Source organism: Physella acuta, unplaced genomic scaffold (genome assembly GCF_028476545.2).
Source record: "Physella acuta isolate Inbredline_101_S28 unplaced genomic scaffold, ASM2847654v3 ptg002065l, whole genome shotgun sequence".
NCBI classification, from domain to species: Eukaryota; Metazoa; Mollusca; class Gastropoda; family Physidae; genus Physella; species Physella acuta.
This window is the reverse complement of record NW_026733568.1, coordinates 33,684-48,792: the sequence shown is the minus strand read 5'-3', so window position 1 is coordinate 48,792 and position 15,109 is coordinate 33,684. Positions and strand designations below refer to the sequence as shown.

The 15,109-nt window shown below is 32.5% G+C and overlaps 1 protein-coding gene across 1 annotated transcript in view; it reads left to right on the top strand.

Annotated features, from left to right (window-relative positions):
* LOC131931960 (uncharacterized) overlaps positions 1–15,109 on the top strand; it is a 58,692-nt gene that overhangs the window by 20,393 nt on the left and 23,190 nt on the right. Inside the window, exons 24-35 of the mRNA XM_059288802.1 lie at positions 926–1,114; positions 1,795–1,899; positions 2,149–2,354; positions 2,784–2,906; positions 7,406–8,032; positions 8,123–8,174; positions 10,732–10,874; positions 11,927–12,032; positions 12,445–12,500; positions 13,639–13,674; positions 14,800–14,852; positions 14,958–15,038. Of these exons, the coding sequence (XP_059144785.1) occupies positions 926–1,114; positions 1,795–1,899; positions 2,149–2,354; positions 2,784–2,906; positions 7,406–8,032; positions 8,123–8,174; positions 10,732–10,874; positions 11,927–12,032; positions 12,445–12,500; positions 13,639–13,674; positions 14,800–14,852; positions 14,958–15,038 (1,777 nt within the window). The remainder of the gene's footprint in view (positions 1–925; positions 1,115–1,794; positions 1,900–2,148; positions 2,355–2,783; positions 2,907–7,405; positions 8,033–8,122; positions 8,175–10,731; positions 10,875–11,926; positions 12,033–12,444; positions 12,501–13,638; positions 13,675–14,799; positions 14,853–14,957; positions 15,039–15,109) is intronic.

The following is a 15,109-nucleotide window of genomic DNA, read 5'->3' as shown; positions in this document are numbered from 1 at the left end:
ATGTTTTTTTTTAAATTTCTTTCATGCTTAATCCCTCAAGAATTTTCTTTTTTAATGTTCATTACTTTTTATTACACAGAATCAAGATTATATTTTAAACTACTCTCTTCAACTAAAAAAAAACTATAATATACTAAAAATATTTTTTTGTGTGTGGCTTTTTATTTTTAGCATATCTACGTTTCTTTTTTTATGCTTCATTTATTTATGGTTTATTTTTCCCCTTCTGTTTGCTTTTGAAGTCTTTTCTGGAAGTTAATGTTACAAAACAAAATGTTTTTAAAAAAAAACTATTAAAAAAATGTTTTCATAGCTTCTGTGACTAAGAGTGCAGCTAAAAGTTTTTTTTTTTTGCCTTCTTTTATATGGCTTTTAAACCGAAGTAAATTGACTGATACAATACTTACTGTATGAACATATATATTAGCAGAAACCCAATTCAACAATGCTGCATTTTAGCTCTTTCTTACACCCCTTTTTAATTAAGTACAGTTCAAATAAAGAGATTAATATATCTATAATGAGAATGAATTACTATTTATAAATTTTTGTCTAACTATAATGAAAAAAAAAATGTAATCAAGTGAAATTTGTTCCATATTTCAAGACCCTATTTTATCAACCAATCAGGAACTTCTAATTATTTTTAAAAAAAGTTATAATGAATTGTTAGTGATACTATTTTTAAAATTAAGAAATGTGCTGTTTTTTTTAAACTGTATCATCATGAAAATAATTTGTAAATAAAATAATTTAAACTTTATAAATTAAATTTAAACCATGTCTTGATTATTATACTTTAAACTTCCAGTTTGAGTTATGTTTTTTTTCCATGCACACCAATACAGCCAACATGTTTTACGGTTTGTTTAAAATATGGATCTAGAAGTTCACTGTACTAAGCACATTCTCATCCTGTACCCAGTCCTCAAGAGGAAGCTGAGGATGCACCTGGCCTCCGAGAACAAGGCCAAATCCACCAGGGACAAGAGGAAAAACAAAATAGAGGAGCCGATAAGATTTTCTTTCCCAAAGTTCGGCAAATCTCCAGGCCCAACACCAGAGCCATCAAACCCTCCCACACCAGACTTGTTGGATGACTCTGAGGAAGTAGGTCAAATTTTATATGACATGAAGTAGGTCAAAATTTTATTGGCACATCTTCCAACATAGGATATAGGTCAAAACTTGTATTAGCAAATCTTCCAACATAGGATATAGGTCAAAACTTGTATTAGCACATCTTCCAACATAGGATATAGGTCAAAACTTGTATTAGCAAATCTTCCAACATAGGATATAGGTCAAAACTTGCATTAGCACATCTTCCAACATAGGATAAAGGTCAAAACTTGAATTAGCACATCTTCCAACATAGGATAAAGGTCAAAACTTGTATTAGCACATCTTCCAACATAGGATATAGGTCAAAACTTGTATTAGCACATCTATCATTCAAAAAAGGATGTAGATCTCAACTTTCATTAGCACTTTGTAAAACAAGGGTTTGTGGGTTGATGGTTATTGTAATACTTCATTTTAAATACGAAGTTGTTATATGTTTAAATATTTTAACAGAAAATAAAAATAAAAAGTTCACATTTTATCTCATGAAATGTTCAAATGCAAAACAATATTTCTCTCAGTCAACTTTATCTGGAAGCCTTGAAATCATATTTATCAAAAAATATTAATTTAAAATTAACAAGGACTTGAAATATTATTTTCTCATTGTAAATTCTGATGGAATACATTTTCTCTGGTGTTTTAAAAACGGAATGCATCTCTAGGTAGAGAAATCAAGTGCATGGAAAGAGGAGACTACCACGCACAAAGCTGAAGATTTAAAATTTGAAGATGATGAAATCAGCCGATTCTTAAGGAAAGAAAAAGAAAAAGGTAAATCATTACTAATAAATGTCTTATTAAATAATCAGTTATGCCATTTTTCTAAACTATTTAATTGGTTCTGTATCAATTCTTATTTTTGTAATATAGTAATTTGAAAATATGTGTAAAGACCCCGGCAATATTTATTTAATAAGAGATTTTGATTCAGTGTATTGTACAGCAATTTTTAGTACATCATTAATACAGATGTAATTCTTTTGTTAAAAAATATCTAATTTGTTATTTTAAAACCCAAAGAAGAGAAAAAGAAGGTTGAAGCCACAGACCCCCAGCCAACTGTGGCCAGAAAAAAATTTGGCTTCAGTGGGGTTACAGTTGATGCCCAGAGCTTGATAAAGGAGGCCAAATCACTGGCCAGATCAACAGCACAGGGAGGAGCAGCCAAACGTTATGTGGAGACTGGACAGGCCAAAAAGGTGGAGCCAGAACCTGCTGTTGCTGAGGTAGGTTTGGCTAGTCAGTTGTTGGTAGTTATTGGTCAGTTGATGGTGAGTTATTGGTCAGTTATATGTCAGTTATTGTCTAGTTATTGGTGAGTTGCTGGTCAGTTGATAATCAGTTATTGGTGAGTTGTCGGTAGTTATTCAGTTATTAATTAGTTGATGGTGAGTTATTGGTAAGTTGATGGTCAGTTACTGACCAGCTAATTGGCTGTTGGTAGTGAAACAGTATGGAACTTATTTATGATATTATCTTATGCAGAGGCAGAGTATAAAATAAGGCAAATTCACATTCTACAGCTGAATTTGTCTCTTTTAAATAAATAGGTACAGTTCCATTTTGTTAGCTTTTATCACTGATTAAATAAAGGGAAAAAATTACGCTTGAATATACTTTCTATACATGAAATATATATATATATATTCCTCTAGAAAAAGGTCAGGCAAGAAAGAGTTGTGAAGAAAAAAGTATTGACCAGAGTGGTCAAGCCACCAAAACCAAAGGAGACCAAGGAGTCTATAGAGGCAGCTCCAACACTGATGCAAGCCTTAGAGGTTTGTCTCATTACCAACATAGCAATAAATTCAAAGCTTGTAAACTGAATTGGTATCTAATTTATAGTCCAAAGCCCTTAATTCAGCTGTTTTTCAAACTTTTTGTTTCTCTTTGAAAACCCAAAAATTCTGTCGCCTTCCCAACCTCCAACCCGACTTTTTTATATACATTCACTGGTGTAGGCGGGATTTTGTAACTGATGAGGGTTTCTGTTGGGAACACACTGTCAGTCATGTATGGACAATCTTGCACATCACACAACCTTTCAATACAAAACCACAAACAGGTAACAAACACCAGGACTAAATGAAACAAAGACCCATTCAAAATTACAATAATAAAACTTTGATCCACTATCTACACAACCTAAATCACAGACTGTTCTAAATTACCAACAACAAAAACACACAAACCCTAGAATACAGTGGTGAGTTGATGTTCTACATAGAAACTATGTACTCTACTCTGGTAGAATGTTAATACTGGAATGATACATTGATTAACACTTACAATCATCGTTATATACTCATTCAAAAACTTGAACAAACAGGAAAACAGTCATGTGAAAAACAAAAGTTTTGACAAATATTGTATAAAGAAATTATAAAAGAATGTAAATAAATTTTAAAAATGTATTTAATTTGCTGACTTAAGCTTATGGAGGATGCTGATGGAGGTGTAGAGGGGACAGGTAGATGCTTCATTCCTTTCTAAACTCTTTGGTCACTTAAATTCATTTACTCATTACACTCTTAATCAAACATCTACTCATTACACTCTTAATGCTATACTTTATCCCTCAGCTTAATTGAACTTCACTGAACATAATTGAACCTAAATGCTGCTGTACTAGTTGTGTTATTTAAGCTTTGTTTTTGTCAATTCTATCCACTGCTCTTTGCCTTTATTTTGCCATGCTTTCACCACTTTTACCTGCATGCCGTTTAAAAAAAACCTTTCCAATGAGATTTTTTTTGTTCCTACCTTTCATCATCATATAGTGGAAATAAGTTATGCGAGTGTGGTTAACTAGCTCCTATGCTTAACCAGCTGCAACTTTTTGGGGTGTTTCTTTCCATCAAACTATGTAATCCTCTGAACAGGTTACTCGTATCTCAAATTTTGCTCGTATTTGAAAACAAAACATTTCTCACTCGACAGATCATATCTAAAACACTTAAAACACTGGTATGATAGGACCTATGCAGAGTTTCTTCCAGCTTAGAAAGTCTACCACCCCCCGAACATAATGGAATTTATATAGAAAATATATACTGTTACCAGTGTCAGAACCAATGGAATGCACAAAACATAATAAAGTATTTTAGATACCTCTGCTAAAATAATAAAATTATTAATCAAATAATAAAATTATTATCATTGAATATTAGTTATATCAGTGGAACATTGGCCTTTCATTCCCTTTGAAAGTTAGTTTAGCTGTGTACTTGCGAAGTGTAACTTGCATGCTTTTCTTAACCTTCAACTCTTGCAACTTGCTCTTGAGTTCGGAAAATTTACAATTCCACAAATGTTTGGTTTTCAAATCCAGCATTTCCATTTGAAGCGAACTAGCATCACTTCAAAATGGCTCAATGTTGATCTCATTTGTTTTTGTGTTGAGAGAATCTACCATGAACGTCAAAGTACTTGCGTTTGTTTTGAATTGCTCAAATCTCTCAGGAATCCATCCTTCATTTTGTTTATAGTAACGCTGAAGTGAATCATGTTAAGAGCAGCCTTGGTTTCATCACGAAATTTTTTTTAAAGATTTTTTTAAAAATTAGGTAATTTACCGCTCTCCTTGTCTTCAACAAAGACAAGTAATTTTTTTCGAAACAATCCACTTCTTCCAGCAAGGCATAGGCTGGGTTTTCTTTTCCTTGCAGTATTACATTTAGCTCGTTTAGTTTCTTATTGATATCCAACATGACGTTAAATTTTTCAATTTGTGAATGAAACTTTAATAGGAAGTATATTGAAGTATGGAGTAACTCAATATTCTAATTGAATAGCAAGTGTTTATTGTTTATATTTATTATTACATCATTCATTGCTGAGTGTTGCAGAACAATATTTTTTCATGAGCCACAGGTTGCCAGCCCCTGGGGTAGATGAAGTAGAGTTCATCTGCTTCAGAGACCCCACCCTATGAAGTGTAATTTTTTTTTTAATTAATTTTTTTTTGTTAAACTAAATTATTTTGCATGTTGCTGTTGTTGGTCTCTCTTCATCTTCGGAAGAGTGACTTGCATTTCTTCTCTTCTTCTTTTTACCTCTAACATGGGTACCCCACCCTCTTTTTGCAATACTTAAGAGCACACTCATCTTTGGAAGTCTTCAGCAACTCTTGACATCTTCTTTCATTTGTTGAAAATCCAGCAATTTCTCTAACAAGATCCCCTAAGGAATTTGCATGCTAAGTGGCAGTCCCCTTTCTAGGGTAGGACTGTTCTTTCTGCCACTTTCAATTTTTCAGTTTTAGTTACTTTATGACCTTTGTTGAGGCCTACTGCTAAAGTATAACCGAAAGTGTCAATAAAGCATAATATCAGCAAATCGCATCTAGCACGTGATAAAAGTTAAACTTCTAAACTCTTCAAATGGATTATTTAATATAGATATAGTTTTCTGTTTCAATTTATAATTTAGCGTATATGAATAAAAAACAGATGACAAAAGTTCACATTATGTATTTGACACTGATGTTAGGCAAAATAATATTAAAAGATTACCCTCTTTATTTCTTCATTGTTGAATTTGTCTAACATTCAACAGGTACTGGGAATAAAAGTCAGGGGTTGTCTCTCTTTTTTAGTTTAATTTACAATGGGAAGTAACTCTGTGATTAAAATTTATTTATTAAAATATGTTAATTAATTAAAAAAAATAAAATTATGAAATAATCAAATTTATCAACCAAATTATTTTTGTATTGAAAATTAGGCACTTCAGTAAGTTTTTAGAAATATTATCATCTTTGAGTGTTTATTTTAAATTAGTCTTTAACTTCAGTGAATTTTATAAGTGACTCACATAATAAATAATTTTATCTCTTATATTTTAAAAAAGGTCTTTGTAAACTATAAAGCTTGTCTTGTGCCTGAAGCAGTTTTTAGTTGCTTGCCTTCTCTCTGCTCTTCTGATTAAATTATTAAATTGCATTAGAACTTTTATCTGTGTTGTCAAACTAGAATATTTTCTAATGTATCTGTTGGCCTCAATGTATTAAACATACACAAATATATCAACACCATCAGTTGGGTTCTGAACATACAAACTTGTCACAATGATCTTGTTTACCTAGTATTTTATCAACAATGCTCTAACACAGGGGTCTCCAAACTACAGCCCGTGGGCCGGATGCGGCCTGCGTTGTCCTCTCATCCGGCCCGCGGAGATCTTTTTGTCCACGGAAAAACCGTTTGATGGTGATGGCTGAGGAACTTTGCCCAGAAAAATCAAAGACATTCCTGGAAGAAGTTGGCCCCCAAACTGAAATTTGATAGTTAATGCGGCCCTCGGACTGAAAAGTTTGGAGATCCCTGCTCTAACACAACTGGTCATGCAAATAAAATTGTTAGCACAAAGTTTGATTCTTGGACATTTTTGCCTGTCAATTTTCCACTGCAATGTCTTTAATCAATCATCTTTTCCCCTTTTGTGCCCAATATATGAGCAAATGAAGTAGAGCTAATCTTTTTCAATCACCTCGGCATACAGGGGGATAGTGTGGTCAGCACTACAACCAGCCACCATAGTTTCCCCAACGTGAACAGGTACCCATCAAAGCTGGGCGGGCTCAAGAAACATCTTATAAACTCAAGCCTGGGATCCAAACTTGATACTGTCATGTTAGCTGTCATAAGCTCTACCATCTGAATACACCATCCTCTCTTCAATCAACAAAAGGTTTAAAATTTCAGAGATCAGATTTACAGAATCAGCAAAGAAATTGAAAGGAATGATGATGATGATTAAACTGATATATCAGCAACATTTAAACTGACTGCTAGGACACACAATGCTACTGTGACATCATAGTACTGATTTATATATATATATATATATATATATATATATATATATATATATATATATATATATATATATATATATATATATATATATATATATATAAAATATTATATTTCTGTTACTTTTATACATCTGCCTCAGTACTAGTCTGTCCCTACCTCTCAGTTTGGAAACCACTGCCTGCCTTAAGTATAAGGCTTCAGTCCACATTGTTGAGTTTTTTAAGTTTATTGATGTATATGTGCATTCTAAAAATATTAATTTCATCAACAATTTTGTTTAAATGATTATTAATGGTGAATTAAAAAAAAAATTCAGTTAATTTATTTACAACAAAGTAATTTTACTTTTACCAAAACATTGTATAGATTCTATTTTAAAAAAGAATTTTAACAAGTGTTAAAATTTTAAACTTAGTTGATACTAGACTGAACTAGGCAAAATTTTTATGGTTTCCTAGATGAAGGAGCTTCAGCTGAACTTAGATGAAGAAACATCAGAAATAACAACACAAGAGACCAATGCTGCAGAAGAAGATGGCACTGTTGTTGAGGATGATAAAGTCATCCCTGAGAGCCCACAGCCAGTTGATGAAGAAAACAATATCCCAGCTGATTCTTCTCTTCCACTGTCATTTATTCCCAAGACAGATAACTCAGTGCAACTGCTTGTGCCAGATTTACCTCCCCTTCCAGATCTAAATCAGAACATGCCAGCTGTTCCCAAACTTTCAGCAGCAGAGTCCAAAGCTGCCATGTTAAAAAAACTGGACAGAAGAACTGCCATTGACTTTGGTGGAGCTTCCAAGCTGCCAGGTACCAACAACAACAAGCTAGCTGACAGTTGGTTGGACGATGACACCCAGGCACCCATGCCAGGTATGTCCACACAGATCCAGACAAGAAGGGCCAGCGGTATGGCAGAAAATAAAAATTACCAAGCCGAGAAATCTGGCCAGGAAAGAATTTCAGACTTGCCTGATAAAACAAGCCAAAATGAAGTAAAAACATCTGGGTATTCTGAGAGAATTTCAGCAGATGTACATGAAAACAGACAAGGTGTACGCTCTAGGATACAGTCTAGAGAGGTGAGGCTTTCAAATTCAGATCTGTTCAGAAAATTCTAAATTAAAAAAAAATTCTCGTAATTATATCCCTTGATTTAATTCTATTTTTAGTTGCAGCCATCTGAAGTGAAAAGGTTAAATGAAAAAAGACTATCACATAGAGGTACAAACACCTTATTTACATATTTTCTCTCTTGTAGTGTTTCAAAGTGGTCTTAAGTACTTTGTTATTCTGGCTTATTCGTAACCATTCATTTAAAGCATCAAATGTCTTTGTTTAATTAATTAATTTTTTATGAGTTATATACGTAATTAGTGAGTTGTTTCTAGTGTTAACAATATCTGTCTGAGTGTATTTTGTTATTTTTAGATTATCTTTTTTAACACGTTTTTATTAACTCAGCTTCGCGTTTGTGTGTTTGTTGTTAAAATTGACATCGAAAATTAGCCCACTTCTGATTGTTCTATAGTTCTGAAATTTGGCATGCAGGCTACTTTTGCCTAACAATTTCAGATGCCATCATAAAAACTAGCAATTAGAGACCGTAATTAGCTTAATTTAATTACGCCCTAAGGACCATAAAATTGAGGACATGATTTCTAAAGATACCGACAAGACTGAAGACCTATTGACACAGTTACTTCAGCCCCAATCGATGTGAGCGCGCTGGCCGTGATCGTATAGTGGTTAGTACTTCGCGTTGTGGCCGCTACAACCCAGGTTCGAATCCTGGTCGCTCAAGATTTTTAGTCCGTGTATTTATAAACACTTAGTCAAGTCATACTTAATCAAGTCATTGGATAAAGTAGAAAATAAACTATATAAAAAACATTTTTTAAAAACCACGTTTTTCATGTGTAGCAACGGACTAAAAAGGAGAAAATAAAATACTTAAAAAAAACTTTTAAAAAAACCACGTTTTTCTTGTGGACTAAAAAGTAGAAAATAACTATTTACATACATTTGATGACAAAAAACGTGGGTCGGGCAGATGGGTCGGGAAATTTGATGGTGAACGTACCCACGTTTTTTGTCATCAAATGTATGTAAATAGTTATTTTCTACTTTTTAGTCCACAAGAAAAACGTGGTTTTTTAAAAAGTTTTTTTTAAGTATTTTATGTTAGAAATAAGTTATTAGCTTTTCGTGTGCTTTTTGTAAAAAATATAAATTTATTGTTTAAACTATGTAATATTTAAAACCATTATCTAATATGTAGAAAGATGATATAAAAAAGATAATAAAATTGGTTGTTTATTTAATTTTTTTTAACCTGTTTTAAATTTTTGTAGTAGTAGGCCAACAGACAATAAATGCTTATGCTGATCCAAGGGAAGAAAGTCCAACAACAGGAAAGATAACCCAAAACCTGCAACTTTTTTCCTCCCCTTTCAGCCCAGAACCAAGTTTCTTTCCTTCAGATGATGAGGATTTAAACCTGGGGACATCTCCAGAACCTGAATATTTTGTTCCCTATGAAAGTAAAGAAGTCTTGAGATCTGAACTAATTCACTTTTGCTGAGTTACTGCCCCTTATTCACACAATTATTAATAAAATTTTCAGCTTACATTGTATGATAAACCTGCTTTATTAATACAGCTTTGCAAAACTGATATTCTTGTAACAACACAGCAATACTGTAATCTTTTTATTATTATGGAATTTTTAAATGTAAATGACTGGTATATGTCTTATATATTTAACCTACACTACTGAGATAGGCTACTTACACATATCAATGAACACATGTATATTTTTTTTTACACATATGCACATAATTCTAAATTTAAACTTAATAATGCTTAGAATAGTGAGCATAAACAAAAATTTACTTCACTTTTTTTAAAAATTGCCTAAAAGCATTTTTGCTTAGCTTAAAGCCTAAAAGCACAATCCTTGCATCATCACATTATTTGAATATTTACTATCACTGTTTGTGTGTGTGTGTGTGTGTGTGTGTGTGTGTGTGGTGTTGTAAATGTATCTACTAATTAACTTTGGTATACATTTTAATTGGAGATACAAACAATAATTAATTCATTATTTACTGCTAACTAATCAGCTTAACATTATTCACATTATTTGTTCATCTTATTCACATCATTTTGGGCTTGTTGATCTTGTTAACAGTTTTGGACAATGTTGACCTGTGTGTGTGTGATTTACACAGCTTTAAATTTGTTTTTACAGCACTGAAGTCTAATAAAATTATCTGTGCCATATAATAAATTCTATTTTCAGCTTTCTATAAATCTAAATTTAGTGGAGTTAGTGTTATACAAAGGGAAAATATATGATATTTTAAAAAAATTTAAATACAGAATTTAATATCAGAAACTGTTAAATTTATAAATCTACCATTATCTGTTTAAATACATAGTTTAATCAGAAGCTGCTTTAATTTATTGATAAATTAAAGCTGTTTAAATTTATAGAGTGAACAGTGTTATCCTAGAACAGTTCATCCCATCAGTTGGTAAACAAGAAACCTACACTAAAATTTTGATAAAATCAATTAATTTTCAAATATTACCAACATTTTATGTTAACTAATTCTACATAAAGTAAAATGAAGCTATATATTCATAACTGTCTAAATTCTATTGTTAGATTAATATCAAGTAAGATTTTTTTTGTAGCTCAATTTTTTCATTTATTTTTATTTTCTTTTTGCACCTTTTTTTTTTTATTACTAAAACTTTGTTTACTTTTCACCAGGGTCCAGAGGTTCTGTAGATTCTGTGATGTTTATGCCAGATACTTTGGCTGTGCCTGGACATGCTGAGAGAAGGCGTAGTGGTGAGCCAGGGGTTAATGAGTATGAGCAGGGGCCACAGTTAGGCCAACAACATACAGCGCAGGTAAAGTTACACCTTGTTGACCTAATCCTGGGCTAATATGTATAGTTACGTAATGGTATATGATAATTATAAATTTAAAAATTGTATATATATTTAAGTATAGATTTACTAGTGAATTGACAAATTTACAGGGTGTCAACATATTGGAAATTTTTTGCAGCTGTTGTAAGTTAGATCTAAATTGTATTTAGACTTAACATTTTAAAGAAAATGATGGAGTAACGCTTTCATGATGGTATTTTTTGGTCACCACCATACTAGAAAAATAATTCAAGTACCTTTTCAACCTTATGGTACATAGGTTAGATGTTGTAAAGTTCTCTTCTTCTGCACAGTGTCCTGTTACTTCTACTTTCCCTAAAATGAGTCAGGTACCCATAACAGCTGGGTGGACTCAGGGATGTCCTACAGACTTAAAACCGGGATTCAAACTCAAGACTTTTAGGTTAGCAATCGACCACTCTGCCATTCACTCATGCCATCCCTTTAGCACCATGCTAAGCCATCTGAATATTTCCCAAGTAAGGTCGCTCACTCATGAGATATGGGTGGACCTGGATATCATAGATACACAGCTACTGAAGCTTTAAGCCCACATATGGAAGAAGAAGAATGCAGACAAGTTGGAGTGGAAAACTGGTTAAACAGTCCACAGCACTCCATCCACTGTAGAATCACAGGGATGAAATTGATATTATACAGACTTATGTCACTGACCCATGAGATTTGGGTGGAACTGGATATCATAAAGACACAGCTAAGGTAGCTTTAAGTCCACACATGGTACAAGAAGGTTGCAGACAAGTCTTAGTTGAAATTCGTGGTTAAACAGTCTACAGCACTACATGGGCTGTAGAGTCACAGGCATTAAATTGATATTGTCAGTGACCCATGAGATTTGGGTGGATCTGAATATCCCACAAATTTAAGACATGATCCAATCATATATGATATGACTGCACTCTCTCACTCTACTACAGCTCTTCATCACCAACTACAACTGCTAAACATTTTACAGCAGCTTCTCACCTTTTTTTGTGTGTCTTTTCAAGGATGATTACAGAGATCTGCTGACACCTGGGGAAGTCACCCAGGCCAGGGCTAGGCCATACACGTCTGCTGAAGAAGGTCAGGGAAAGTTCACAGGTAGAACCACAGGTAAGAAGAGCTGCCGTTCAGATTTGGATTTCTGTAAGTTTCAAGAAGGTAAGCAACAACACCATCACAAAAAGATCTAGCAATGATTTTTGTTTTTGGGGGTGTGAGTTGAATGGTATATAGCCTTATCTATAATATAAAACCTCATCTGTATAGTCTTTGTCAACGTAGTGTGAAGGCTTGTGCTTCACTTCACAAATATATATATATATATATATATATATATATATATATATATATATATATATATATATATATATATATATATATATATATATATACACAAATGGCCTTGAAAAACAGCCTTTACACTGACACTAAAAGCCCTAACTACAGATGGCAATTAAAGAATAATGAGTAATTTCCCGGACTTTGCCAAACCTAACCCCCTTTTGTTTCCTTTACCCTACAGCTATGTCACCTTTGCAGAAGAGACCTTACACTGTCCAAGCAGGGTACCAGACTGAGGTCAGTATTTCTGATAGGATGAACATTCTCATGTTCTATACTCTTGCTTGAGTATTGAAATTTTTTTTTACCTGCCACTATTTTTTTTAACTTCTTTCTTTCTTTCTTTTATTTAATGTGCGGCCAGGTAAACTAAACAGTGGCAAATCTTCACTGGTCACAAACTACACTCCCCATCAATTACTGATAATATATTTATAAACTGTTATATACCCTCTGTGATTGAGTACTGGAAATTTTGGGTGTATGGGTGTAGGCCAGAGTCAAAGGGCGTGTCACAAGGTGTGGCAGGAGGGGTTGTGGACAGTACTTTATGACACCATCTAAAGTGGGGACAAATGTAAGAGACATATGCTGCTAAAAATGTTTATATACTGTGGTATTACCTCCAGATGTATGCTGCTAAACAAATATAACTAACTTGAAAAGAGAAAGTCTGCTTTTCCCAGTTTGTTGAATAGCTTATTACAGTTACATACATCATTAGACACAGGGTGACACCATCCTGAATGGGTGTGGGTGACACCAAATTACTATATTTTTATTATGTGGCACATGTAGATGTTGGTGGAGTGGGGTGACACCCTGGGTTACCTCACCAGGTATAGCCTGACCTAGTGACACTAATTATTGTGGGCCCTAATTTGAAAGCAAGTTGATATGAACTCATTATCAGCTGTTCATTTTCCAATCAACTGGTTTTAAATATTATTTTAAACAGTTGTCCAATGAGGCTAATTAATTATGTCTACACTGTCACTATTTTGACCAAAATGTAGATCTATCTAACATTGTGACCCACAAGACATTTCAACCAATGTTTAGTCAGTCTATTAAAAACTAGCTCAGTTGATAAATAAACTAAAAACTAGTGCAGTTGGTAAATAAACTAAAAAGTAGTACAGTTGATATTATAAAATAAAACCTAGCGCAGCTGGTCAATAAATTAAAAGCCAGCGCCATTGATAAATAGCTAAAAACGAGTGTATTTCATAAATAAACTAAAACCTAGCACAGTTGATAAATAAATTAAAAACGAGTGTATTTCATAAATAAACTAAAACCTAGCACAGTTGATAAATAAATTTAAAAACTAGCACAGTTGATAACTAAAGAAATGACTCAAATAATTTCTCAGCTTGAGTTGATCATGAAATTGCCTAGCTCTCAAAGGGTAAGTAACTCAAAAAGCATGTTCTAAAACAGTAACAAGATTGTATACGACTTGAGCTTGCATTATATTACCTCCCTTTTATTTAATAAAAACGTAATACATTAAATACTTTGATATTCAGGTTTTAATTTAAACAACTTGTTTTGCATGAAAATCTTGATAAGTTGGAATTTATTATTTTAGTACTATAATAATCTTAACATCAGCTTTTGCATTATCATAACTTAAAAGAGTTTTAAGTTTCATAGTACGAAACCTAATTTGAAACATTCACGTCTATATAGGTCTACTACATGCATGATGATTGTCATAACTAATTTCCTAAACTCTGTGTTGGCTAATGAATACTTAAAATTTAATTGAAAAACTTTCAGTGAATATGTGTGTACTTCATGATTCTTACAAAGCTGAATGTGGAGTTTATATTGACTCTACTAACAAACTGTATCTAATTATCATACATTTCTTAAGCTGATTATTAATTTACTTTATCAAGTATTTAAATAATATTTACAAAAATATACACCTATATTTATATATACATACACTTTCATATATAGCCTATATAAATAATATTCTTATATATACATGTTCATTTAATCACACATTCTTACATATACATGTTCACACAATTGTCCACATAACCTTACTGGTTTTAAAATGCATGTACATATAGATGCACATGCGGATAAATGTAGATAATACATATAGATGCACATACAGATGTATGTAGATAAAAAAAAACACCCAGGTTGTTACGTTGACATACATGTCATGTTATAAATAAAATTTAAAAAATGAATTATTGTAATAAAAATTAGTATTTGTATTAATAGGTCTGTGATGCATATCACTAGGTCTAAAGCAACCTTGGTTGTTTAAGATATGAGATAGATGTAGTTAATAGTAGGGGGTGATTCAGTCTATTTTTTTTTAAACTTTGTCTCTTTTTTTTTATCCCACTTGAGTAATTTTTCTAAGTGAAACTTTGTACTGATTCTAAGAAGTGAGATATGGCATCTGTTATCATTTAAAAAATAGAGTATTTTGATAATAAAATTAAAAAAAAAAATTAAAAGAAAGGTATGATTTTAATTTAAAGTTTGAATTAATTTCTCCTGACAGGACCTCCAACTTCTGTTTGAGAACTCCTTGTACAACTTCAAGTTGATGTCAAGGTGGGAAGATTTACCAACTTTTATTTTTTTCTTTGCTGCCAAACTAGAAAACTTATTCTGCTAATGTCCTATAGCATGTGACTAAATATGTCTAACTCTCTTAAGGTCCAATATGGCCGGTGACAAACTTTATAAAAATGAGGACCAGTCATTCTCTGACCACTGGCATGAGAGGAAGATTGAAAGGTTTGTTTTTCGTTTGTTTGTTTATTTTATACAATAGGGACTGTAATTAAAAACCAACATGTATTTACAAA